A 26,714-nucleotide genomic window follows, 5' to 3' on the forward strand; every position below is an offset into this window, starting at 1 on the left:
TTCATTGATTTAGATGTAGAATAATGTGGATTCTCCTAAGGCAATAAAAATAAATTTATTCTTTCCTTTTTCTCCGTTCATGTCACTTCTTCATATAGACATTTATAAAAAAGTGTAATGTGGTCAGGTGGCCCAATTTGGCCATGAGAGTTAAACTGCTCTGCATTAATATCAGCTCTAATGTTAATTTGTTGTGTGCCCATAAGGATATTCTTTCATATTGATTAAGGAAGGGCAAGTGAGTTGGTTTCTGATGCTTACATAAATATGTATTATCTTATGTGTACAAAATAGGTGCATTAAACTCATAAAGAAAAATAAGACAATGTGAAGATATTTACCATTTAAAAGACACAATAATAACTTTGTTTTAGGCAGAATATTCTTTTAAAATGTGAGAACAATGCAGTCATGCTAAAGTAAACTCTTAATTCAGTTTTTTAAAATGCTGTGTACCTTTTGTTTTTCTTATTGTGGTTGCTGTTAGAGGAAAGCACAACTTACAGTCTTACAGATAGAGATATGGGACTTTTCACATTAGTTCTTGTGGCACTGCTAAATTTATGTTTGGCTCTGGACTAGTTGCTGAACCTGTCTGGGCTCCTTCTCTAAAGCATTAATCTACTTTTGTCTCTGCCACTCTCGTGCTCTTTAGAATGTAGTAGGAAGGTAGAACTCTGCTTCAGGGTTCCTGTTAGATCCTGTGTTGATCTCCTGGCCTGAGGAGATCAGTGCACTGAGGTCATTTGGAGGTGTGGTAAATAAATGAATTTTTACTGGAAATGGTGGATTATGTTCAACTGTTACTTTGCCATCTAAAGCTCATTGTACTTGTGAAAGGGATGGGATATTGTGGACCAGTAAAATCTCTTCTTGTATCTTGGAGGACTTTTGAAGCTGCTTAAGTAGTGAAGTGTTTTTCTGGGCTATCACTGAAGAAACACCAGAGTACCAGTTAGAAATGTCCTGAGAAGAGTGTTATATAAGTAGCTGGGGGAGGGGAAAGGAAGCAAAGGTGAGACAGACATGGTGACAAGGGGAAAGAATTTTGTGTATTTTTCCATTGGAAATGAAAGTGATGGATTCCTAGGCAACTGTTTCTTAACCTTTCAGGAGCATAAAGTGCTGCTTACTGGAACCCCTTTGCAAAACACAGTAGAAGAGCTGTTTAGCTTGCTTCACTTCTTGGAACCAGGTCGCTTTCCATCAGAAACCACATTCATGCAAGAATTTGGGGATCTTAAAACTGAAGAGCAGGTAAAGTTATTTTGCACACTTACTTTTCTATTTAGATATTGAGAATTTATCCATTTTGTTGTATATGCACTTCATTATTTGCTTTTTAAAGTAATACCTATTTTTTTTCCTGGAATACCATGGTGGGTTTATCCTTTCCTTTTTTTTTTCTTTTTTTTTCCTTTTTATTTGTTTATTTTAATTTAGTTGAGGGTGTTTTGCTTTTGGTCAAAAGTAATTCTGCCTTTTCACTGTTCTGGGGGTTTTTTGGTGTTTTTTTTTTGTACTTTGTCCATTGGTCTTGCAAAAACAGGGAGACATTCCCTTTATTAAAATGTAGTGTTTAAAAATAGAGGTGGGGTGTCCTATAATGGTTTCTGGATGAAAATACTTCTATGAGAATTAACTTGTCAGTTGACATTCTTCCTTAAGCATCAGAGTGAAGGGACTCTCCCTGTAAATTCTGTGGAATTAATATCTGAGAGTTTTCTCAGTGACTTACGTGCAAACAGAAACATACTAGAAACCCAGTTTAATAAGAGGTAACCAAATGGATAGAGATGTTTTTTAAACTCAGAAATAGATTTCTCGAGCTGTCTAAAAGAAGAAATGCATAAATCAATGCAAAATGAAAGACCCTAGGTGCAACATGTTTTATATCTCAAATGTAAAATGTTTCTTTGTATGTATCAAAATGTTTTAAAAGGCCAAACCACCTTAATATTAAGAGTTAACTGAAGCATGGCATCTTAACTTGGCCCTTTGCTTCCTGTGGTAATAACTGCATGTATTTTTGTACGTAACTTTGTTGGCATTGTCTGAAAATGCAATTTTTGATATCTTTCAGCTTTTGAATTTGTTGACTTTCTTTGCAAGCAACTCTTTCACACATCATAGTCTAAATTAAAAAATAGCTCTTCCTCTAGTCCCTGGCCTCCTGGCAAAATAGGATATGTTTCCATAGGTTGTTCATGCTATTACATGTCAGTCAGAATGGACCCTGACCTGACTGAAAGTGAGCCAGCTCAGTTGCAGAAGCCATATAGTCCAGTTAATGAAGTGTTTGAACTGAAGCTAATATATCCTAACTCTCAACATAGCTTTTGTATGGCCAGCTCAGAATAACTGGAAGCTTTTAAATCCGTACATGGAACTATTATTAAAATAATGCCAATGGCAGATCAGAATTAGATTGGTTCAACAAGTTCAGGAGAACTTCTTTATCTGTTGACTCAGATGTTTTGGAATTGGGTTTAAGTGGTGGGACAGGTTATGTGTTAATGGCTTGGGGTTTTCTCTCCATTCCTTGCAGTTGTGTTCCATATATTTTCTCAGTTGTTCATCCCTCTCTGCTAATTACCTTTTCTGTTCTGGAGTTGGTTTATTACTAAGGGAATTGTATAAATCCAGGAGAAAGTGTCTTTTGTTCATATTCTTTTGTTCATATTTCTGCTGTGCAGCTCTGCATCAGGAGATGATGACCAATTTCAGGGTGAATTATTAGCTCTTCAGCATTGAGATGGTTTGTACTTTGAAGCATGGCCTAAAACAATCTAAATGGCAGGTGTTTTGGGTTTTTTTTAATATGGAATACATTTGAGCTTTTTGTGTAAGAGACTTTATAAAAACTTCGACTTAGCCTTTTTTTTTTTTAGGAAAACTGACATTTACCCTTTAGGATTTGTCTTAGTGAGTATTCCACAAAACCTGGGGACACTAAAAATTATCAGTGTCATAAGTGGTAACAGAAATACGGTATTTTCATTTTTAGAGCAGTCCTAATAGTTCTCTACTTCAGTGGATGTCAAAACTAGGGAAATGAGAAAATAATTAGAAGCAGATAGCTAAAGTGGGAAAATAGCATTAAATACTGATTAGTAATTAGAAGTGAACTGCAAAAGTTATCTTAAAAGTGTCAGATTTGCTAATTTAACAAAGGGTTACTCTGCATGATTTGTGTGCAGTACTGTCTGTGTCTAGAAGGACAGTTCTGAGTGAGATCTATTTAATAACAGACATCACTAAACAGAAGGGCTTCACACCAAAAATAGACGTTAGAAATGTTTATGTCACTGAGTTAACAAGAAGAACTTGCTGCTGAGTCACTGAAGAAAGTTTTTTTTACAGTGCTCTCTACTTGGCATTTGAGGTAGAAAACAAGGTTTTTAGAATTAAGGAACTTGAAAAATGAATATTTTTTGATTTCTAACAGTTTTAATTCAGCTATTTTATTAAACATCTGTTTTCCAGGTGCAAAAACTGCAAGCTATTTTGAAGCCGATGATGCTGAGACGTCTCAAGGAGGATGTAGAAAAGAACCTGGCCCCCAAAGAGGAAACCATCATTGAAGTTGAGCTGACAAATATTCAGAAGAAATACTATCGTGCTATTCTTGAAAAGAATTTCACATTTCTTTCCAAGGGCGGAGGTCAGGCAAATGTACCTAATCTTTTAAACACTATGATGGAACTAAGAAAATGCTGCAATCATCCATACCTTATTAATGGTAGGCTGCCTACTTTTCTCCTTATTTGAAAAATGGTTATGAAAATGTACACTAGGTATAAATTCTATTTTAGTGTGTCTTTTTATTTATTTATTATTTTAAGTAGAAAAGTGAGAAAACCTTTTAGATTCTCACTGGTATGGATATCTGCTAGCCAGGACAGTGCTGCTGTTGCAGCTGCTTTTTTCTGTGCTGCTTTTTTCTAAGGCTTCCTGACAGACTTAGCCCTGACTGAGTTAATGATGGTATTATAAAGTTTTCCTTTCGTTAGTTGTGAAAAACAAGACTTCATTTATCATGCAGGTTGTTGGATGCTAGCATGAATATGGTAATTTTTTCTTCACTTACAGTTAGCTGCTACTTACTTTCTTGCTGTCAGACATCATAAGGTAGTAGCTTAAATTTTCTGAATAAAAGTTGTGGAGTAAGAAATCGTGATCAAGCCTGCTTTTATGACCACCTGTTGTCAGTTACTTTTCCTAATTTGGCTAGTAAGAGAAAAATTAGAATGAATGTCTTACTAGACTTCAGTGGCTTTTTCTGTGTGATGATAGTATGGGGTTTAGGTCAGGATTGTCTTTGGCAAGTAGTATGGGATCATAAAATATTTTAAGTTGAAAGGGAGCCGTGGGGATTATTGAGTCCAACTCTGCTCCTCAAAGAACTACCGAAAACTAAATCATATCACTTGAGAACCAGATGGTCCTTGAGCTCTACTTGTGGTGCCATGACCACTTCCCTGGGGAGGCTGTTACAGTGACCAACCCTGTGATGAGCCAGCCAGCTCTGTCTGAAGTATGCTAAACTTGTATGTGCTGGTCAGTTCTTCCCTTTGAGGGTGTAACACAAGCCTCTATACAGGGTTGCATTCTACTAGTTTCTTGTTTCCCAGCTCCTGTTTCTTACTAGATATGATTTATGGTTGGTTTATGCTGGTTATAGGCTTCATGATGAAAGACGGTTTTGTTCCAGAGCCATATGTGTTTTCAGGTTTTTTATTGTATGACTTCCATATTGCTATACTTAAGTTCTTTTCCTTGACACTTTTTGTTTGGGGGGGGCATGCTTAAACTGATTCATGAAATTACACCTAATTACATTTCATGCACAAGTAATTAATCCAAAGGACATAATATAGGCTTACTCCAAAGTACTTCAGCTTGTCCATGCTGGTGGCTGTTGAGTTTCTAAACTCATATGACATGCAGTAAAGTAGCTTTGTGGTTCTGGTGCAGAGTTTGTTGTGCTTTTTTACTTGATTTTTTTGCTTAGGTTAATCCATTGTATAAATGAATTTATCAGAATAGTTTAGGTTGTTCAGATTATGGGTGTCTGTCTGAATTGATGCTTCTTGGCTTTCAGCTAGTTTTTAACCTTGCTATTATTTTTCCTTATTTCATGTTTGTTGAAAGAAAAAAAAAGAGAATATTTTGCTGCTACTTTATTTTGTCAAATAGAGTTTATGAGCAGTGATTGCAGCGTTGCCTGCAGCAAGGGTTTTCTTTTTCCTCAGAAGTCTTGTATCATTTAATATAATTAAGAGACTGATAAAGTTCAGGTGTTAATTTAGAAAACCTCAAATATTTTTTGATTAGTGTATCTTAATCTTAGTAAAGGGAGATGGGTTTGTCTCTTCAATGCATTTGCCTTTATCAAACATTTTTGTGATGTTTGGAACCTTTGGACTTGCTTGGTATCATTCAGCAACATGTCGGGTGGGTTGAGCCTTCAGATTTGACGGGAAAAAGAAATCCTGATGTGTTAGTGTGGAGATGGAACTAAACAAATACATCCTTTGTAGTTCTAGGCCAGAAAATACTCCTATGTGCTGTTGTCATCTGAGCCCAAGGTTTTATTTTGCTGACTGATATTTAACAACTTTGTAGTTAGTGTAATGGCACAAGTTTATTTTATTTCTGCTCAGAGTTTTTGCAGTGGAAGTACTTAAGGTTGCCTAGTATTCTCCTGCTGAATGATTTCTTGCAGTAACAAGTTCTGTTTTCTAAGCTTAACTGCTTTTATAAAAGTGTCTCTGAATCCTCATTTTCTTCCCAGTTTGTAGGGTTTGTGAGCAAGCATTTTTATTTGAACATTTGAATCTGTTTTGTTTTGTGTAAGAGTTGCAAACAGGTCTTCTATATAACTTCAGTTAAGGCTATGTGATGGAAGTAGTATGATAGGAGTTGAATGTAAAGTGGGGTTTTGTTTCTTTCTTGATTGATAGATGTATTCTGCTGAGACTAGGAGTAGGCTTCTAGAGGTAGTTACAGCATGTTGGGTATTCTCCAGTCAGCTTGGGGGTAAAGCATTGTCTGTCATTTTTCTTAGGGCTGGACTCCTTGTTTTCTCCATAGCAACCATTCTCAAGTATTTATACATCATTCCTCTCTCTATCTCCAAGAACCAGCCGTGGGGAATGCCTCTATAGTTACACATCTTAGTGCTGACCACCAGAAAGGCTCCTTACTCTGTTGTGCCCTCTGGAGCCCTGGAAGCCTCTCCTAATGAAAAGTAGAAGTGGAGGTTTCCCTGACTGACCAACCCCACATTCAAATACCTTCCTTTCATCCTCTGCTAAATATCAGCTAGAATAGGAAGTAATTTCACAGACCAGCAAGTACTGCATCAAGTAACTTTTGGGTAACAGGCTGCTCAATGGACATGACGTAATTGCAATTGAAGTAGGAATTTAAAAAAAAAAAAAGGTTGGTCTTCTACAGGATTTAGCTAGAAGAGAGTTATTGAAAGAACGGATTTTTGGAGTTAACTGTACTGGATTTGGGTCTTGGTGAGGCCAAGCTCTGATACTGTAAATTCACCATTCAATAGACCAGATTGTTGTGGTATGGTTTGCTTTTGCAGATGCAGTTCTTCAATATTGGGTTGCTTCACAATAGTGAAACTTAAATCTGGATATTGCAGTTGAGTCAGGAAAATTTGCTGTAAGCTGGAAAGATGACTGAAATTACTGTATAGGAACTGCTTGGCAGCCTGCTGTATGCTGGAATTGCCAAAGTTCAGTACAGAATCGGAGATGTACTGCCCAAAATTCTGCCCGTTTTACAAAGACGGGCAGTGATGTGATTGAAGGGAACTTTGAGTGTCTGCTTACACTCATTTCATTTGGGCTTACTTTCCTTATGTGCAAACCACTAGGATGATCCAGGCAGCCCAGATCAGGACAATCCAGGGACGTAAAATTATCGTGAAACGCGGTCACATCTTGAGTCCGTGGGGTTCTGTAAAAGCGAGCGGTGCGAGCACATGGAGCAGCGCGGAGCTGTCAGGCAGCCTGCCCCAGGTGGGATCTGCTGCAGGCACCGCGTTCCGGCAGGCACTGAACCAGCCATCGCTCAGGGAGGGCGCGTTCCGTGTTTGTTTACAGGCATCTCCTTAGAGCTGGGATTTGAGAGAGGGATGCTCAGCAGAAGCCTGGCAGTAAGCTGTTCTTCCCCCTCCCCCAACCCTTCCATCTTGCCTTGTGCTATTCAAAAGCAGTATTGGAGCTGAATAGAAGACAAACAAGAAGTATTTTATAAATGACATTTTGTTGCAAAAAAAAAAAAAATAAGCAGAGGGGAAAAAAAGATGGCTTAAAAAAGTGGCTTCTTTGGAAGTAAAATAAGCTTAGAACAAAGATTCCTAATATTTTACATGCCAAGATTGGCAATCTGATAGTTCTTGGAATTGCCCACTTTGTAGAAGTGACATAAAAATGGAATAAAAGCATAGGAGAGGTTGAAGAGAGAGCTTGAACTTGGTCTGTAGTCTTCCAATAGTAAGCAGAACAAGAAAATAGTTGCTGCTGTGCATATCATTCATAGGCGAAGTGAGTAGCAAGAGAGAACTTTTGACTAATGCTGGAAGGAATAAATATGTTGGATAGCTTCATCAAACTGAACCAAAAAAATACATTCAGTGAGAAAAAACTAAATAGAAGGTAAAATAATAATTTCATAGCTGCTTCTCCCCCGTTTTTTGTTTGGATTTTTATTTTAAAATTAATAATGAAAAGAGCAGGTTCAGGTCATTTGGCTGTTTAAGGATGATTTTGGAGGCAGTATTAAATGTGATTTGTGTCCCTTGTATTTTTCTGTAGAAACAAGACATTGTTTTCTTTCATGTTACATTTTTTAAAGGAAAAAAATCCATTTTATCAGTTGAAATATGTTTAATTTCTTTCACCTTTTAAAAATTTTTTCACTGTATTGCGTGTGTCAATATTTCTATGAATTTATTTAGGAAAGAGTTTAGTATTGCTCAAAAGAGAGAAAAAAAAAGAATGATTTCTCAGAGCTATTTTTTATTTGTGCTGTATATGTGGAGATGTTTGCTTCAAATTTAAGCTTAATATTTTTTATAAATGTTTATTTTTTTTATAAATGTTTGTTCACATAGTGCTTAAAACATTCCTGCAGTTTCTATAGGGTATTGAAGGCGAGCTCATTGTTTATTAATAAAACCCTTTGCAGTGTTCATGTATTGCTGTCCAATCTTTGCAGGTGCTGAAGAGAAAATTTTGGAAGAGTTTAAAGAAACACACAATGCCGACTCTCCAGATTTTCAGCTCCAGGCAATGATCCAGGCTGCTGGCAAGCTCGTACTGATTGACAAGCTGCTGCCAAAACTGAAGGCTGGTGGCCACAGGGTGCTTATCTTTTCCCAGATGGTGCGCTGCTTGGACATACTGGAAGACTACCTCATTCAAAGACGGTGAGAGCAACAATATAATACAATTATAAATAAACTGTGCCTTCCTCAGTGACCACTGCTTTTAACCTGTGAGTAATCCATATAGAAGGGAAGAAATTAAAACAGTGTTTTCTGTAGTGATCTGACTTACAGGAAAGAGCAAACCTGGAGGTTGCAAGTATTGAGCCCTTTCTTTTGAGTGAATACAAAATGACCTCATATGGAGAGCTTTAAACCTCTCTCTTAAATGTTTTGGTGGCTCTAGAGTTTTTTAGTTCAGGCTTAAATTTTTGTCAAATCCTTGGACTGAAAGTCTGTTCTTTACCAAAGAAAGAGACAAAGTAGTATGTCTTTTCTAGTAAAGTTAGTCTCTTAGTTTTTTGTAGTTCTTCTAACCCCATAGAAGCATATTTGTCTTTGTTGTTTTTAATTGCCTATTCTTTTAAAGAAGCAGTGCCATTGCAGTAGAGCAGTCCCCTATATCTCTTTTGCAGGTACCCATATGAGCGAATTGATGGTCGAGTGAGAGGCAACTTGCGTCAGGCAGCTATTGACAGGTTTTCAAGACCTGATTCTGATAGGTTTGTTTTCCTGCTGTGTACAAGGGCAGGAGGTTTGGGCATTAATCTTACTGCTGCTGATACCTGCATCATTTTTGATTCAGACTGGAATCCCCAAAATGACCTCCAGGTAATATTACAAGAGATGATTTTATTGAAATTTTTTCTTTGCCTTTTTACTGTGAAATTTTCTTCACCTACAAGAGAAATTATCTGTTGTTGTTCTCTTGAAATCATAACCAATATTATTTATGTTGAAAAAAAATAAACTTTTAAAGTAGGTTCTCTGTATTGGTTATTTCAAATTCTTTTTTCTTCTGTTTGTAACCTGTAACTGAATATCTGCCTTTGTTTCTTCAGGCTCAAGCACGATGTCACAGAATAGGGCAGAGCAAATCAGTGAAAATTTACAGGTTGATAACAAGGAATTCCTATGAAAGGGAAATGTTTGACAAAGCTAGCCTGAAGCTGGGCCTTGATAAGGCTGTGCTGCAGTCTATGAGTGGAAGAGAAAATGCCACAAATGGGGTAAGGAATAGTTTTTTAAGGTGCATTATCAACAAATGTTATGAATGTGTTATACTTTGCTTGCCTGTTTGTGTTTAGCTGGAGAGCAGTGGTCTTCAGATGGTGTGACTGATAGTTTAGTCGGGTTAAATAAGGGCATTGGCTACATGAACTGGCTCAGCCTATCTAATGGCTCTTCTGGCAATAATGACTTATTGCCAAAAGAGGGCAAGTGGAGTCATGTTCCTTCAATCCTGATCCATTATCATCATTCCATTCTTTACATTATGTTGATCCTGGCACTTTACGGAGTTCTTCTAGTTAGCTTTTGCTGGTGTAGCCTTTTTGCTTTGGGACTTACTTTACTGTAGCTTTTTTGTCAGGTTAGTAAGTTAAATCTGCTCCCAGGAGGAGTTTAGCAGTCATCAAAGCTAAAGGGATTCAGTGACAATGAATTATCAAGTCATTTAAACCACTCACATAACTTCAATCTGAGAATTTTGTTGTTTGTATTCTTCTTTGAAAGGTGATTTCAGCATGAATGTTTAATTTGATCACCACTGCATTATCATAGAGTTTCAGTTCTTAAAATGCCAAATATGAGGATGATCCATCTGATTGTGCTGTCAGATGAATGCATTGGCTGGTGTCAAAAAAACCCAAAACTGTAACCCCTCTTATGTATTACAGGTGCAACAGCTGTCTAAAAAAGAAATAGAAGATCTTCTTCGAAAGGGGGCATATGGTGCTCTGATGGATGAGGAAGATGAAGGGTCTAAGTTTTGTGAAGAGGATATTGATCAGATTCTCTTAAGGCGAACGCACACAATTACTATTGAATCTGAAGGAAAAGGCTCAACATTTGCAAAGGTATGCATTGACATTCAGAGGAAAATTAATAAAACGTGACCAGAATAGATGGAAGTATATTCAATTGCCTTCTATGTCAATTTTTTTTTTTTTGTGTACTTGTCTTCTTTCTTTCTTTCTTCATACTGCCTCTTCTTAAGTATTGTATTTGCTGGTGAAAAACAAGTATTCTTCGTAGCATGCAGTTAAGAAATCAATCCCACTTGCTTTTACTTTTACTAGGCTAGTTTTGTTGCATCGGGGAACAGGACAGATATTTCTTTGGATGACCCTAATTTCTGGCAGAAGTGGGCAAAGAAAGCTGAGCTGGATATCGATGCTCTAAATGGAAGGGTAAGCTTTAGAACTCTTTCTAGTACAATTAAACTGAAGATTTTCTTCTCCCCCTCCACCTCCTCCTAAATTTATACATTTTCCCTATCATTTTAGAACAACCTAGTTATTGATACACCAAGAGTAAGGAAGCAAACCAGACTCTACAGTGCAGTCAAAGAGGATGAGCTGATGGAGTTTTCAGACCTGGAAAGTGATTCTGAGGAAAAGCCTAGCACAAAGCCCCGTAGGCCTCAGGACAAATCACAAGGTTATGCAAGAAGTGAATGTTTCAGGGTGGAGAAGAACTTGTTGGTTTATGGGTAAGATATGCAAGTAGGATATAGTAATTGTGGCTAAAGATCTGAAAATAAATTATACATAGTAAATAACTCACCCTTCTCTTGGACACATTCACATACTATCATACTGTATAATGCTTATACATGCCGGTCAGATTTGGTTTTGGTTGCTATATATATGAATTGCACTTATATGTGTTACTTAGTTTAAAGTATCTGAGTGTGTCACAGATGGCTATGAGCTCACTGGTAAGATAAGTGGTTTTGTGATGACAGAATATTTGTTTCTGGTTTCTCAGTGTAAAGAATTCTTGAGTTAATGAATTTCAACCTCTCTTTTCTAAGCGTTGAAGAGAGTAATAGTGTATTCGTAAAGAGCAAAGTGGTTTTGAAATCAACAATCAATCTAGACTTTGTCACCACTTAAATTCAGATACTTGATATTTTCCCCATTGAGTGTGCTAATTTGAATTTTATGTCTTTGCAAGCAGGTAGCTATATTTGATTTTTATCATGGTGGCCTTCAGAATGACTGTCTTTATTTTAGAAATTTAATTAAATTTAGTGTGCAACAGTTGCTAGTAATAGGTTTTGGGCTCAAAATAGGAATTGTTCCTCAAATCCCATGATTGTAAGAATTGGTTGAGCTTACTGGGACCTTTAGAGTTAAACATATGTACTTTATTAATTTGAGTGTAGTTCAATTGCAGCTTTACGAGCAGTGAACTTATTGCCTGTTCTGTAAAATAAACATTCTTAACTCTTTGGTGCTGGAAGTTGGATTCCCTGACATAACCTGCAAATGCAAAATGCATTAGCGCTAACACAGGAGGTCCCAAGTTGCTTGATACCAGGAGTTAAATTGAAAGTCACAAATTAAAATACCAGTACCCTGGCTGTTGTATTGAACATATTTTTCTTGTAGCTGGGGTCGGTGGACTGACATCCTCTCACATGGGCGCTATAAACGTCAGCTAACGGAGCAAGATGTGGAAACCATCTGCCGGACTATCCTGGTGTATTGTCTTAATCATTACAAAGGGGATGAAAATATCAAAAGTTTCATCTGGGATCTGATCACTCCAACTGCAGATGGGCAAACTCGAGCTTTGGTTAATCATTCCGGTATGTCTACCACAATCAAATAATGATGCTAGTAAATAGGGAAGAATTGCTTCAGTCGTGCTATGTATTTGGTTTAAACTATAGCCATTCTGACATGTCGTGGGATCTTGTCAGATTTTATGAGTAAGGTGGGCTTTGACTCGGTCTGTTCTTAAAGGGGACGTCTCCCTCAGACACTTTGTAAAATGCAGTGCTCTTTCCTTTAAATTGGTTTTAAACAAATATTCTAGCTTTTTTTTTTTTTTTTTCTGGCACCTACTGCTGGATTTAATCTTTTTTGAATTGCCATTAATCAGAAAGCTTGTTTCCTTACGGCCATTTAGATTCATGAGAGTTTTTACAAGAAATATTTATATAACACCATTTTCTGGCTAGCACTCTGAATTTTTGAAATCTTCACACCTAAATTTGCATGAAAGTTTTGGTTGATTTTGTTACTTGCAATTTTCTGTACTGAGTCATGTTGCTGTTCAGTTTTTGGTGGTTGTGTTGCCCTCAAAGTAATGAATACTTAGCTTTAAACGTATGTTTGTAATGCTGTTTGGGGTGAGAGTTTTTCTATTCTGATTGTGTAAGAAATATTGGGGGTTTTCTAGGTCTGTCTGCACCAGTGCCCAGAGGGAGGAAAGGGAAGAAAGTAAAAGCCCAGAGTTCACAGCCAATGCTGCAAGATGCTGATTGGCTCACAACCTGTAATCCAGATGTATTATTTCAAGAAGACAGCTACAGGAAACATCTTAAACATCACTGTAATAAGTAAGTACTAATAAATGTTTCATTTAGAGGTTTAGGATTTTTTTTTAACTACATGCTTTTGAAAAGTCCACAGCTTTGGATATATTGATAGAACACAGGGACATTTAATAGGATGTAAAGGCTATTATTGCTTTTTAATTTGGGGATAATCATCTTAACAGATATCTGGACACTTCTGTAAGCTCTTTGTGACAGATCAGCACAGTTCTGAAGAAAATTATTCTCTTCTTATTAAATAAGAATGGAATCAGATAAGGTTGTTTTTTTACCATAGCAAGTAAAGACTATAGTCCTGCATTAAGTCTATTTCACTTGACAATTGGCTATCTTTAAACAAAAGCTGTTTGTTTCTTACCTTCTTGTGGAGGCTGATATTTAAAATTCTGTTCCATAGATGTTAAATTCATATATCCAGTTCCTAGTTTCAGGAGTTTAATGTAGTAGTTTGCCTATATGTGGGCATATCTTTTCTCTTCATTCTTTCTCTCCCTTCCTCTCTTGATCTCCTCAGAGAATATTTATGTATATAAATATATATCAATTATCTATATAAATAGGCAATAATATGTAATAAATAGGCAGAATATTTATTCTTTCTCCTTTGAGATAAAATTTTCCACCAAACTCTTTTACCTGAATTGATTTGTCCTGACTTGATTTTTGAAATTCTAAACATGGTACTAAACCAAAAGCTTTTGGGGATAAAGGTCACTGTATATAATGTTTTATTGTTTTATGAATGTCCCTTAAGAGCCTTCCTTACATATTTTCTGGCTTTTGTTTTATAATATCTTATTTTTGTGTCAGCTTTCTTTGATGCCATCTCAGTTTTGCTTGCTATATTCTCCATATAGACACTAAACTTTGTCCCAAAAATACCTTGGTTTAGGGCTAGGGACGTGGTTGATTGCTTTGGGGATTTTGGGATGTTTGTCTTTGTTTTTAAATTTCTACTCTTCATTGTATATCATCATGCAGTTGTAATGCAGTGTTACTGAAAGGTCATCATTACTTTTGTGGTTTGAATATGTATTGCATCTTTTTAATGCTGTTTAGTGGAAAGATACTATTGATTTGAAAAGTACCTGTGGGCTGTCAATAGGGGGTGTGATGTGAAGGAGGAAAGGCATTTAAGGGGTTTATTAGCTCATTTCCAGATGCTAACCAAGCTTAATTCTTAGCTGATGACAACAGATACTCATAGAATTACATTAGTGAGCGCACTTCCAAATAACCTGCTTTCTGATTTTTCTGAACTGTTACTCAGGTCTGTTATTACATTTTACTTGGTCTTAAAGTTATAAAATTCTTTCCTGTAACATTATTTTAATCTCTCAGGTAACATGTCTTCATTACTTGCTATATCAGTTTGCAGATCTGACATAATTTTTAAAATATCGCTTCTTTTATAATACAATAGAACACTCACAAGGACTGGGAAGACTAGTAAATATGCAAGAATGTTTTCAGTTGCTATCTTTTTCCTTCACTTCCCAGATTCACCAGGACTAAATGAATTGTAGAAGCTACATGTTTTTAGCACAGATAAAATCAAACAGAGGTGTAGCCAGTTAATAATCTGAGTAATTTCCTTGAAAAGGTACCAGTTGAATTTGGCTTTTTAAGAATTGGTGTCCTTTCCTTAAGTTACCGGGTATGCTGGTTTAATGCATAGGACTCCTGGAAGGTGCAAAGAGCCTCTAGCTTTTGGTTTATCTTGGGTTTTATTTCATGCTTCTCCTCTTTTGCTTGATGTAACAGCTGTTATTGCTTAATACTAAGATGATAGAGACCCTCAACAGCTTATTTACATAGCCACACAGGGAGCAGGGACACCTTACTGGTCCCAGTTACTGTGCATACAGAAAGAAGCATGTCTGACATGTTTTGAATTGCAGACATGACCTTCATTCACATCCCTGCTCTTCCGAGGTTTGATTGAATAACACGTGTGAAAGCGGGTATTGCTCTAGTTGCATCTGATCTCTAACAAGGACTTCTCAAAACTGGTGGTGGTCTAAATTTTTCATGCAAGTGGTGATCAGATTACTGCTTCCCTGGTCACCCTTGCTGTTCAGGAGCAGCAGTAATTCAACAGTTGCTGTGATGAATTTGGGTACAGTGAGAGGGCAGGTTAAGTAATCTCCATCTTAGCTGGTACTGGTTTTACTTCATGAACTAGGCAGCAGGGGGTGCCCTGAATTGGGTAAACATAGGAGAGCAGGATTATCTTCAGGTAGATACTTTTCCTACAGAAATGACCTCTTTTCTAGTCTCCTTGAAAAGCCAGTCTGCCATTCTCTCTCCTGCCAGCTTTGAGTGTGACCACAACACCTGACAGCGCTTCCAAAAACTACTGTAGTATTGCAGAAATGGGGAAAAATAAACTTGGCAACGAAGATTTTTCACTTCCTTGTAACAGTTAGGTTGTGCGTAGGTAAAATTTAATAGCAGTTTGAACTATAAAGAGTAAAAATAGTTAATATCTCCCAAGGGAAATGGGGGATTATTTTTCCCCCCCATTCTCAGAAGCAAAAAGTTGTATAATCTGAAAAACCTGACATTCCATATTGAGGGTTTATTGTAAGGTAGTAAAACCAGATTTTATATCTCGTTTATTCCTACAACTTCTGATGTGCTTCCAAAAATGGTATTAAGGCAGCAGCTGAGGAAATTTTATGAGATAATGAAGCAGAACAGTTACTGAAAGCCATCTGCTCAGTTGTTTACAAACTTGCTTCAATACTTCAGAGGCAGTGGTAGAGTACGTGTCTAAACTTCACAAGCTGCACTAGGTAGAACTAAATGAAATGCGCCGGGGCCAGGCTGAGCTGGGTCCCTCTCTGTGCAGTGTAAGCAGTTGCCAGGCAGGCCTGTTGGAAGCCAGCAGAAAGCACCACACAGAGGTGATTATGTGCCACCATCTGTCACGCTTCAAGCCTACCATACAGCATGGCTAATCAGCCTTGGCAGGATGATGGATGAACAGCAGCAGCTGCCAAAAGCCACTGTTGGCAAACAGTCCTGAAGTTAAGAACTTTTTCCCCCCTCTGCCTTCCTCTCCAGGGTCCTGCTGCGTGTCCGCATGCTCTACTATCTACGACAAGAAGTTATAGGGGACCAAGCAGACAAGATCTTAGAGGGTGCTGACTCAAGGTTAGTGCAAGTGCAGGTTTATTTTTTGCTTTATGACTCTGGCTTTTGTAAAGTACACATACTATAATAATGCAGCGTTTAAAGGTGGTCACACTTTATCTCTTATATGTCTGTACTCAAGCAACCGTATTATTTTATGAAGTGCAGTGGGTCATTTTCCTGGGGGAGGAAACGATGTGGGAAATGACAGAAGTGGATTTGCAGCTCTGCTAATATTGAAGGATTATTCTATCTCAATTAAAAAAAATTAAAATATTAAGACATTAAATGAATCATATTTAGATAACCATTTGACTCCCAAAATAGCCTAATGTTTGGGGGGGGGAGCAGTATTTTTGTTGGTTTTTTGGTTGATTAATTATTTTTTGTTGTTTGTTTGTTTAACCATCCTAATTATTTTTAAGGGTATTTCAATTTCTGCATTGGATTTTGGGGTGTTTTTCCAGCTCAAAATTTATATTTACAGAACAGTGTAAAACACTTGGGTTTTTTTAGGATGGTTTGTTTTGTTTTGTTTTAAATCTTTGTCGAGTAATATCTTTGAGAATGTGTATAATGCTGTCTTCACAGTGAAGTAGATATATGGATACCTGAGCCATTCCATGCCGAAGTTCCTGCAGACTGGTGGGATAAGGAGGCAGATAAATCCCTTTTAATTGGAGTATTTAAACACGGTAAGTGGCGTCTCACTCTCAACAAAACTCGGTTGTAAAGCTTTCAGTGTGTAGGACTGTTCAGTCATAATATTAACAAGTATTGTTCCAAAGAACTGTTGGCTTGTATCTCCCTTTTTTCTTGCCTGCATTAAAAACCTAATATGAGCTGTAAATATCAGATGCTGTTTTTAAATGTTTGCAGAACATTTGAGAAGAAAACATTACTTTCTTGGCTGTAAATAAAACAAAGCCATATTTGTTTAAATAATAGCCAAATAGTAAGATAGATCTCCATAAACTTTGCTTCCAGCACTGCTTCACTTGCTAACTCTGCCAACCAGTGTCAAAGTGGACGGTGGGCTTAACCTCTGCTATTAATCTGTACAAGTGCCTCCTGGGCTTTGTTCCAAGCAATATTTCACAAATGTCAGTGTTGAGAACTCCCGGCTCCCTTGAGTGGGATGCAGCCTTGTTAACTTTGAAAGGCTGGGGATGCAGAGCTGGCATGATATATACAGTGAGCGATTCCTGATTATAATCCCAATTCTCTGGAGGTCGCAGAGGTATTCTCAGCAGCCCAGCCTGACTAAAGGGGAGAATGATGGCTTATAAAACCTTTCATGATTACAGTTTGGCTTGAGGCTCTACAGCAGTTAGGAGCAGTGTGTTGTAGTACAAATCCTAATTGAATTGTGCTGTTCTGCCTATGTACAGCAGCTCTGTGTTGTGGGCTCAGCTGAGGCAAGTCTAGTCTAAAAATCATTTTCCTGCAGTGCACTGTTGGGATCTGCCATTTTCCATCTAGTCAACTTGGGCAGTAAAAAAGCAAACAGCAGTTTGAAAACCATAGAGGGAACAGTGTCATCTTACTGACATGCATCATCCTAAACCTAATAAGACAGGTTCGTTGGCCTTACGTATAACCCGTGTATGCAGCATTTTTGCAGCCTATATTGAGGGTTCCAGCAGGGCTGGAGCTATTGAAAATACGTGTGTGTGTGTGTGTGTGTGTGTGTGTGTGTGTGCACTCCTGTTTGCATCTGCGTGTTTCTACTGGCGGTTGATGCGAGAACTGTGTCAAAGAACTTTAAAGAAGTTTTTCACTTGTGAAAGATTTTTACTTTACTTTATGACAACATGAAATTCGATGCTTTCTTCATTATCTTATGTGTGTTAATGTTATTGATGGGAAAATGTTCCTGTGCTGTTGGAATTCACCAAAATGAACAATTTTTTAATATTAAATGTTTCCAACATGGCAATAGCACCTTTGTTTTATTTAATAATAAATTAATGAATTCAGAAAATTGTACTTCTATTGCCTAGACCAGTTCTATTCACAGCTGGTCATAGCTTTTAAAAAGGCATTTGTCTCCCACTCTGCACACAGGTTATGAGAAGTACAATTCTATGAGAGCTGATGCAGCACTGTGCTTTCTGGAACGGGTTGGCATGCCTGATGCAAAGGCCATAGCTGCTGAACAGAGAGGGACAGACATGTTAGCAGATGGCGGTGATGGGTAAGGAGGACATGAAAAAATTAATAAACTTTATCAGCATTGTATGTGTTGGCATGGGTTCATATGTCATATTATACTTACATGTTGCCTGAGGATATGAAGTGATCGTATGATGTACAAAGTACATAGATTTGTTTACACAGTTGAGCATGAAATACAAATGTATGTAATTTGGTACACCGTACTGATGGCTTTTGTAGCTTTTTTGCTTTTGTCCAGAAAACCAGCCCCCTCTCAAAACCAGTATTTTTCTTGAAAATATTTTTAAAATATTTTATAGGGGTGAATTTGACAGAGAGGATGAAGATCCAGAATATAAGCCAACCAGAACTCCCTTCAAGGATGAAATTGATGTAAGAACTCCCAATTTTCTGTAATTAAAAATATGTGCAATTACAACTGATTCTCCATATTTATTTTAATGTGTGATTTTTAAGTTTGAGAGCTACTGGATAAACACTCCTTACAAAGATTGTTTGCTGCTGTGTTTGAGAGATGACATATTTTTCTTCTCAAATTATGACATATGGTCAAAACTGAAAACTAAAATAACTTGTGTCTTCTCCCCAAGGAATTCGCAAACTCACCTCCAGAAGACAAAGAGGAGTCCATAGAATTACACCCAAGTAAGTCTAGAGCAAAAAAATTAAAAAGGCAAAAAGGGATCGTTTAGTGAAAGGTGGACTGTGTATATTACCACATGAGGGGATAGGAGATATTTTGGGACAATACCAGGGAAAGTTTTTTACTGCCAAATCTCTTCATGCTTCACATTTTTCAAAACAATTACATAGTGTCTTTGAATAATCCACATTATGGTTCTCTGGATTTCTAATTACATAGTAGAAACCGTGATGATAAAGACCGGATGTTTCGTAATGCAGCTGTTGATGGTTTTGCCGATATAATCTTGGAAGTTACAAATACGTTGTTTCCTCAGTATGGAGGAAAATTGCCAAGTTTAAGTGAGAATAATAAAGTGGGAAATGATAAGCATAGGTGTTTCCTCAGAGGCAGCATGATCTTCTTAGTAATGTATTTAAAGATGCATTGCATTAATTTAAATACTTGCAGTGCTCATAATATGTTTGCATTTATAACATCGAATCATAGTGCTTGATGGTTATCTCTAAATCTTTCACAAGCATTTCTGAGTTCTTAGATTTGGATGGTTTGATTCTATTTTCCATCTCTTACAAATACTAATCCTGTTTCTAATTTATTATGCACCAGTATTAGAGGCACATGTTCTTATCTGATAAAACAGGAATCCAGTTATAGCCATAGAAACTTTGAAATGTGTAGTGTTGGTTTTGCAGTGCAAATACTTCTCTGTTCTCTAGGCAAGCACAGTGAAAGCAATGCTGAGTTAGGGCAACTCTACTGGCCCAACACTTCAACCCTGACTACCCGTCTGCGTCGCCTCATTACTGCCTATCAGCGCAGCTATAAAAGGCAACAAATGAGGCAAGAGGCACTAATGAAGACTGACCGCAGGAGACGTCGGCCTCGAGAAGAAGTGAGGGCACTGGAGGCAGAAAGGGAAGCCATAATAACTGAGAAACGACAAAAGTGAGTTTTCCGGTGATAATCTTTCTTTAAATCCTATTTGAGTTTGTCACCCATACAGCTCTCTAGTTTTGAAAGAATAAACTAAGGGGGTTTTGGGGCTTCTAAAAGTGTTCGGAATCTTATCTATTCAGTGGTCTCACTTCTCTTGCTTCTTCCTTGACTAGATGGACAAGAAGAGAAGAAGCCGATTTTTATCGTGTGGTGTCTACTTTTGGAGTTATTTTTGATCCTGTAAAGCATCAATTTGAGTGGAATCAGTTCAGAGCATTTGCCAGGCTTGACAAAAAGTCCGATGAAAGCTTGGAAAAGTATTTTAATGGCTTTGTGAATATGTGTAGACGAGTGTGCCGAATGCCAGTCAAACCAGATGATGGTAAGTTTAAACTGACTCTGGAAATCAACATGAATATTGTGAGACCATGGGACTGTTGAAACTTCATGCCCAGGTGTAATGATTTTGAAATGGGTGTGCATTCAATCCATGTTAAACAGCACAACTTGGTGTCCTTGCAGAACCTCCTGATCTTTCCACACTGATTGAGCCGATCACAGAGGAGCGTGCTTCTAGAACTTTATATCGCATCGAGCTGCTGCGCAAGATCCGCGAACAGGTTCTCCATCACCCGCAGCTGGGGGAGAGGCTAAAGCTTTGCCAGCCAAGTCTGGACCTGCCAGAGTGGTGGGAGTGTGGTAAACATGACAAAGACTTACTGATTGGTGCTGCTAAACATGGAGTCAGTAGGACAGATTATCACATTCTGAATGATCCTGAACTCTCTTTTCTTGAGGCTCACAAAAACTTTGCTCAAAACAGAGGAACAGGTAATGCAAATACTGTCTCTTCTGTAAACCCTCTGGGTGCTGGCTGCAGTCAAACACCCCCAATTGTTCCATCCACACCAATACAAGAAGAAAAGACTACAGAACCAACAGAGTCTAAAGTTGAAGGGTCTGAAAATCCAGCAGCCAAAGAAAAGTCTGAAATCAAAGAGGAGAGAGATACTACAGATAAGGACACTAAACCAGACTGTGATGCTGAGGCTGAGCCTGGCTCTGTTAAATGTGAATTGAAAGACATAGAAATGAGTACAGATGTAGATCCGAAATCTATTTCTGAGAAAGGTTCAGAGGAAGATGAAGAGGAGAAACTGGAAGATGATGATAAATCAGAAGAATCCTCCCAACCTGAAGGTAATCAGATCAGTTCTGTGTGCTTAGCACAAGCCCCACAGCTGTTGTAGCTCATGCCAGCTGGTAAGTGGCACACAGGGTGCCATTATGGAGTATGGGATGGGCTACATGTAGCAGTTCTTCTGCCCTTCCACATATCAGGTGGCTAAATAAGCTTTCATAAGAACCATCCAGCATCAGCAGGGTATTCCCCCACAAGGGATGATTTCTGGGAAAGCTCACTGAGTCAATAAGCATGGTCTCTGTGCCAAATGTGGAAGGCTGGGGCTCTGCTGTAGTAATTACTGAACAAAAGCCTGAGTTAGAAATGTTGTGTCAAGCCTGGTTGCCTTAGCTTATCTAGCTGGGTAGACACTGGATGTTAATGCCTGGTCATGATTGTTATTCAGCAGGAGCAGTTTCTCAGGGTAAGAATTTTGATGAAGAAAGCAATGCCTCTATGAGTACCGCAAGGGATGAAACACGCGATGGATTCTACATGGAAGACGGGGATCCCTCTGTGGTTCAGCTGCTTCATGAGAGAACATTTGCCTTCTCATTCTGGCCTAAGGTTGGTTAGGGGTAGAAAGACGTGTATCTTTTAATTTCAGTAAAATATGGGAAATGTGCTTGAAAAGTAACAGTGAGCTTTGTGTGGTACTGCACTTCTGGCAGGCAAGAGACCTTTTTCTCTGATTTGTGGGATGGCACTTTTTTCTTTAAGATCATACAAACTAGCAGTGGAAATGAAAGAAATTGCTCTTTTTTTTTTTTTTTTTTGTAAAATAGTGTCATTTAGTAAAACAATGTACTGCTGGCAGACATGAGCTCTTCATAGGGTCCATAACTTTTTGTCAACAGAGTCCCACCTCTTGCACCACTGTACAGTTTTGAATTAGGAATTTTTCCTGCAGAGCAATCTGCAGAGACTTTAAAAAAATCACCTTTTTATTTTGGGGTGAGGAGATTGTAGGGAAGAGTTTTGGTGACCTACATGATCTAAGCCATTATGTAATATTGACAGATGTAATTGTATTAAGGTATCCTGCAAAAATAAGCAGTGATTTTAGGTAGAATAAAGCTATATCTTATTTTGGTAACAGTGCAGAAAATTGTCTAATATAAAATCCTTTTAAATATACAAAACTGTAACCTTGTAATAAAGCCATACTTAATTTAGTACTCTCCTTTGCAGTAAGGGGAGAGAGAAAAATAAAGTAGTAATAGTCTTAAGCCTACTAATCACCATAACAGAGCCATCTGGTTGGGGCAGGGAGGGGGGAAGGGGGTAGCAGGGCAGGAGGACCTTGCTCTTAATAGGCTTATTTCTGGGGAAAGCAAGCAGTCTGTTGCAGCTGCTGAGATTTGCTAGTGGCTTTTGCACTGTTTTGCTTTTCAGGAAGCTAACTGATGCTCATATTCCCTACCCAGCAGTATTTCTTAGAGTCCCAAAGTTTCTACTACTTCAGACAGGCTAGTCTGGAATGTGCTTGAATACTGAAATGAAAAAAAATCAAATAATGCTCATCTTCTCTGCTTTCAGCAAGTATTTTGGAAACGTGGGCTAAAATCTTATTCCAGTCATAGTGTGATAGTAGAACAGAAAATCTTTCATCTGTATAGGTTCAGCATAAGTAGACTAATAAACATAATTAGAGATTTTTAGTGTACATGCTTCAGTGAAATTTGAAGTGATAATGGGCGTGGAATGAAAATTGACATTCATTAGATGTCCCTAGGTTGGTGCCCGTTTCATAATGTTGAACTTTATTAATAGTGACGCTAATGAGGATCCACTTCCTAGGACAGAATTGCAGATCCAGCCTCTTGGATCTTAAGAACTGCAGCTTTAAGATACTGATTGCAGATGTGTTTATTTTCCCTTCCTAACTGTTGATGTTTCTAACTACTGAAGTTTTGCCAAACAACAGTGAGTTTCTATTAAATTTTTCAATTAGTGCATTGTCTTGCAGAAAACTTTGTCTTTTCTCCTTCCCCTCACAATATAAATGCAGCTTTTAAAACCTATTATTCTACAAAATTGTGTTAGCATCTTGCAAGGTGATCAGTCTATTCCTAACATACAAGAATTGTTGTTTCTGAATGTCTTCCTTAAGCTATGGAAACTGGACTGTGTCATAAGACTTACTTGAGTTTAAAAGGTGACGTTTACACTGAGGGTTCATTACATACTTTTCCTTTATGCAGGACCGAGTAATGATCAACCGATTAGACAACATCTGTGAGGCAGTGCTGAAAGGGAAGTGGCCAGTAAATAGGCGCCAGATGTTTGATTTCCAGGGGCTCATACCTGGGTACACTCCAACAGCTGTGGACAGCCCTCTGCAGAAAAGGAGCTTTGCAGAGCTCTCCATGGTTGGTCAAGCCAGCGTCAGTGGCAGCGAAGATCTCACTGCTTCTCCTCAGTTATCAAAGGCAAGGCTACAGCATTCTCTTTTCTACATAAAACATTTTATCTTGCATGAGCTTCTCTTGCATAATAGAAAATAAACCAGCATGAATAAAATAGGAAAAACATAAAAGTGTTTCTTTGAATAAAATGAAGGCTTTGTTGTCAAAGTTATATGTTTGGTGTTTTATTTTAACTCAGCATAGCAAACAGAGCTTTGCTAATGTTTGGAAATGCTTGGTTTTTTATTAGGAAGATGCACTCAATTTATCAGTTCCACGTCAGAGGAGGAGGAGACGAAGAAAGATTGAAATTGAGGCTGAGAGAGCTGCCAAGAGGAGAAATCTTATGGAAATGGTTGCCCAGTTACGTGAGTCTCAGGTGGTCTCAGAAAATGGACAAGAAAAGGTTGTAGATTTATCAAAGGCCTCACGAGAGGCAACAAGTTCTACCTCAAATTTTTCATCTGTTACTTCAAAGTTTATCTTGCCTAATGTCTCCACACCTGTGTCTGATGCCTTTAAAACTCAAATGGAGCTGCTGCAAGCAGGTCTTTCACGCACACCCACAAGGCATCTACTAAATGGCTCTTTAATAGATGGAGAACCACCCATGAAGAGGAGAAGAGGAAGGAGGAAAAATGTAGAAGGGCTTGATCTGTTATTTATGAGCAACAAACGGACATCATTGACTGTAGTAAGACCACAACCTTTTTCCTTTTGTCTCATATTTGTTCTTCTGTCTGTGGTGCTTCCTGAATGTGTTTCAAGTCTTATACTCTCCCTTACTCTCCCTAATAGAAACACACAGTTTTTGCCCAACCAAGTTTTTCTTTGTTTAGAGCTGTTAATTCTTTTTGAACCAAACAAAATGTGCACGTCAAGATTTTACTCTGAGTTTTAGGTAGTTTCTACTTTCAAAATTACTTGCTTTTTTTTTTTTTTACAAAATATATGTCCAACAATATGCATTTTGAGGCTTGAGTATGTCTTTCTTGATGTGTTGAAAAGGGAGGGTCTTAAAGAATCTTGGAGAACATGTACTGGAAATGCAAAAGAACTGCTTTGCCTTTAGCACTATGTTCTTTATTGTTCAAGGATGTAAAATTTTCAAAATTCCCTGATGCAATGATATTACTTCATGTAGTATGAGTATTTAACCCCATCTTGTGTATGCAAAATCTTGAATATTTCACTTCAGTCAGTCCCTGAAAGTATTTCTCCAGGTGTTTCTGTGAAGACTAATATGGATGTGATTGTTTTCAGGAGGATGCAGAAGTGACCAAAGCTTTTGAAGAAGATATGGAAGCCCTACCAGCAAGGAACATTCCATCTCCTGGTCAATTAGACCCAGACACTCGCATCCCTGTAATCAATCTAGAGGATGGGACCAGGCTGGTGGGAGAGGATGCCCCGAAAAACAAGGATCTAGTTGAATGGCTTAAGTTGCATCCTACTTACACTGTAGATATGCCAAGTTATGTACCAGTAAGTATGTGATTCTAAAAGTGTTGTTCTATTATATGGCTACAAAAGTTAGTTTTATGGACATCAGACTGAATTCCCTCACATTGGGCATAGTCGTTTGATTTTGTAGCTTGCATTTCAACAGGAGTTTTCTCTTTATCCACCATTCCTATTTTATCCACACCCAAGTGACACTGGGGTGTTTGATTTGCTTTTCCTTTCTTAACATTTGTATGTAACAGCATGTTAGAACCACATTTGTTAATTTCTGCAGAATTTCTTCATCCAATGCAAAAAAAATTTCTTTTCCTGCAATCTGAGAGTAAAGTAATGGATCCCTTCTTAAAGTTGTAATGAGAAGGGGTACCATGATTGGTGATTTTTGTCAAGAAATTAAATGAAAAGCAATAAATTTCTCTTCTTTCTAGAAGAGTGCAGATGTGCTGTTTTCCCCATTTCAGAAGCCGAAACAAAAACGACACAGATGTCGAAACCCTAATAAACTGGATATAAACACCTTGACAGGAGAAGAAAGGGTACCTGTTGTAAATAAACGAAATGGAAAGAAGGTAAAAACTAAGTTACTTCAGTCAAGGTTTTTAATAATGTCTTTGCATGTGGAAAGCAGGTTTTCTACTCCAAGCTTTCTCTTTAAAAGTTTAATAATTTGGAACCAGCAGTTTTTCTTACCGGAATGTGCCACCTGGTTACTTTAATTCCTTCTTTGCTCTTCTGTTCAATTCATATTAATCACCTGAGTAAATAACTCTCATTTTTTGAACCTATATAGCACATTTTGTTCTTAGATACAAAATTTATTACCAGACCTGCCTAAGTTGCAGCACTTTACTGGGTTTTTTTTAAACATGATTTTGTCAATTGAGGTATCACTAGCTGGTTTCCAAGTATTTTTTCACAGTAAACTGAAAGTCTTTGCTGCTGTCCTTCAGAGATAAAATAGAAAGAAACATAGAAAATTCCCATATAAGTAGTCGTTTGGTTTTGTTGGTGGATTTTTGTTAAAGTCATAACCTTGTCTTTTGCATTAGATGGGTGGAGCTATGGCCCCTCCAATGAAGGACTTGCCAAGATGGCTGGAAGAAAATCCTGAGTTTGCTGTTGCTCCAGATTGGACTGACATTGTTAAACAGTCTGTAAGTGAAACTCTCTTCCATGTATCACTGCAGATTATAGCACAGAAAAGTTGAAGGCTGTGTAAATTGATTATTAAGTCTTTATCTCATAGCTGGTTTTTAGAAAATCATGGTGTAGGAGTTACCCAGCTCAATGAGAGTGGTTGATAGAGGGCTGCTGCAGAATGGGATTGAAATACACTCAAAAAATCAGCTACGGTCAAGGCAGCCTTCAGCATTTGTTTTGCATTTTTTTTTCTTGTAAGTAACAATCCTTAAAAAGCACAGATTTTTGTACATTAGGAACTACTAAGAAAATATTTGTCATAATTATAACAGAAATAACTTGATTGTCTCAGTAACAGGCATGATCAACGGAATAGGTTTTCTCTCTTCTATTTTACAACACTTGTTTGAAAAGAAAGGATAAAATTCTGCAAGTACTCAATTTAATAGAATATTACTGTTCTGAAATTCAGTACGAATTATGAAGATACAAACTTGTAACTGCAACATGTCAGGGTGGGGTTTTTTAATGAAGTTACAGAGTTTTCAGCATGTATTATTTTACTGTTGTATTTAAACATAAAAAAATCTGTGATCTTGATTCCTTAAGCTTTCTTTACTTGTTCTACTGCCATTCACTGTAGTACTAAGCTAGTCACCATTTGCCAGGGTGAAAAAACAAACCACTTTTGGAGTATGCTGAAATCCCTTCTGTTTCTTCTATCGTTATCGGTTAACTGCTGAAAGCTAAAAAAGCCA

At 37.6% G+C, this 26,714-nt stretch overlaps 1 protein-coding gene across 8 annotated transcripts in view; it reads left to right on the top strand.

The window, feature by feature from the left end:
- The window catches only part of CHD7 (chromodomain helicase DNA binding protein 7), a 133,098-nt gene that overhangs the window by 102,432 nt on the left and 3,952 nt on the right, over positions 1–26,714 (top strand). For 5 of the 8 annotated variants that reach the window (XM_050971144.1, XM_050971143.1, XM_050971147.1 and 2 more), the window contains 24 exons: positions 1,114–1,257; positions 3,487–3,742; positions 8,245–8,455; positions 8,929–9,124; positions 9,355–9,522; positions 10,192–10,371; positions 10,594–10,704; positions 10,801–11,006; positions 11,911–12,110; positions 12,707–12,866; positions 15,933–16,022; positions 16,593–16,696; positions 18,069–18,198; positions 18,479–18,551; positions 18,770–18,824; positions 19,542–19,770; positions 19,935–20,143; positions 20,284–20,961; positions 21,351–21,511; positions 23,149–23,376; positions 23,603–24,046; positions 24,616–24,837; positions 25,245–25,385; positions 25,866–25,970. In XM_050971144.1, the coding sequence (XP_050827101.1) occupies positions 1,114–1,257; positions 3,487–3,742; positions 8,245–8,455; positions 8,929–9,124; positions 9,355–9,522; positions 10,192–10,371; positions 10,594–10,704; positions 10,801–11,006; positions 11,911–12,110; positions 12,707–12,866; positions 15,933–16,022; positions 16,593–16,696; positions 18,069–18,198; positions 18,479–18,551; positions 18,770–18,824; positions 19,542–19,770; positions 19,935–20,143; positions 20,284–20,961; positions 21,351–21,511; positions 23,149–23,376; positions 23,603–24,046; positions 24,616–24,837; positions 25,245–25,385; positions 25,866–25,970 (4,701 nt within the window). The remainder of the gene's footprint in view (positions 1–1,113; positions 1,258–3,486; positions 3,743–8,244; positions 8,456–8,928; positions 9,125–9,354; positions 9,523–10,191; positions 10,372–10,593; positions 10,705–10,800; positions 11,007–11,910; positions 12,111–12,706; positions 12,867–15,932; positions 16,023–16,592; positions 16,697–18,068; positions 18,199–18,478; positions 18,552–18,769; positions 18,825–19,541; positions 19,771–19,934; positions 20,144–20,283; positions 20,962–21,350; positions 21,512–23,148; positions 23,377–23,602; positions 24,047–24,615; positions 24,838–25,244; positions 25,386–25,865; positions 25,971–26,714) is intronic. The other 3 variants (XM_050971148.1, XM_050971150.1, XM_050971149.1) reach the window with 3 other exon arrangements.

Source organism: Serinus canaria, chromosome 2, assembly GCF_022539315.1.
Source record: "Serinus canaria isolate serCan28SL12 chromosome 2, serCan2020, whole genome shotgun sequence".
In the NCBI taxonomy this organism is placed as follows: domain Eukaryota; kingdom Metazoa; phylum Chordata; class Aves; order Passeriformes; family Fringillidae; genus Serinus; species Serinus canaria.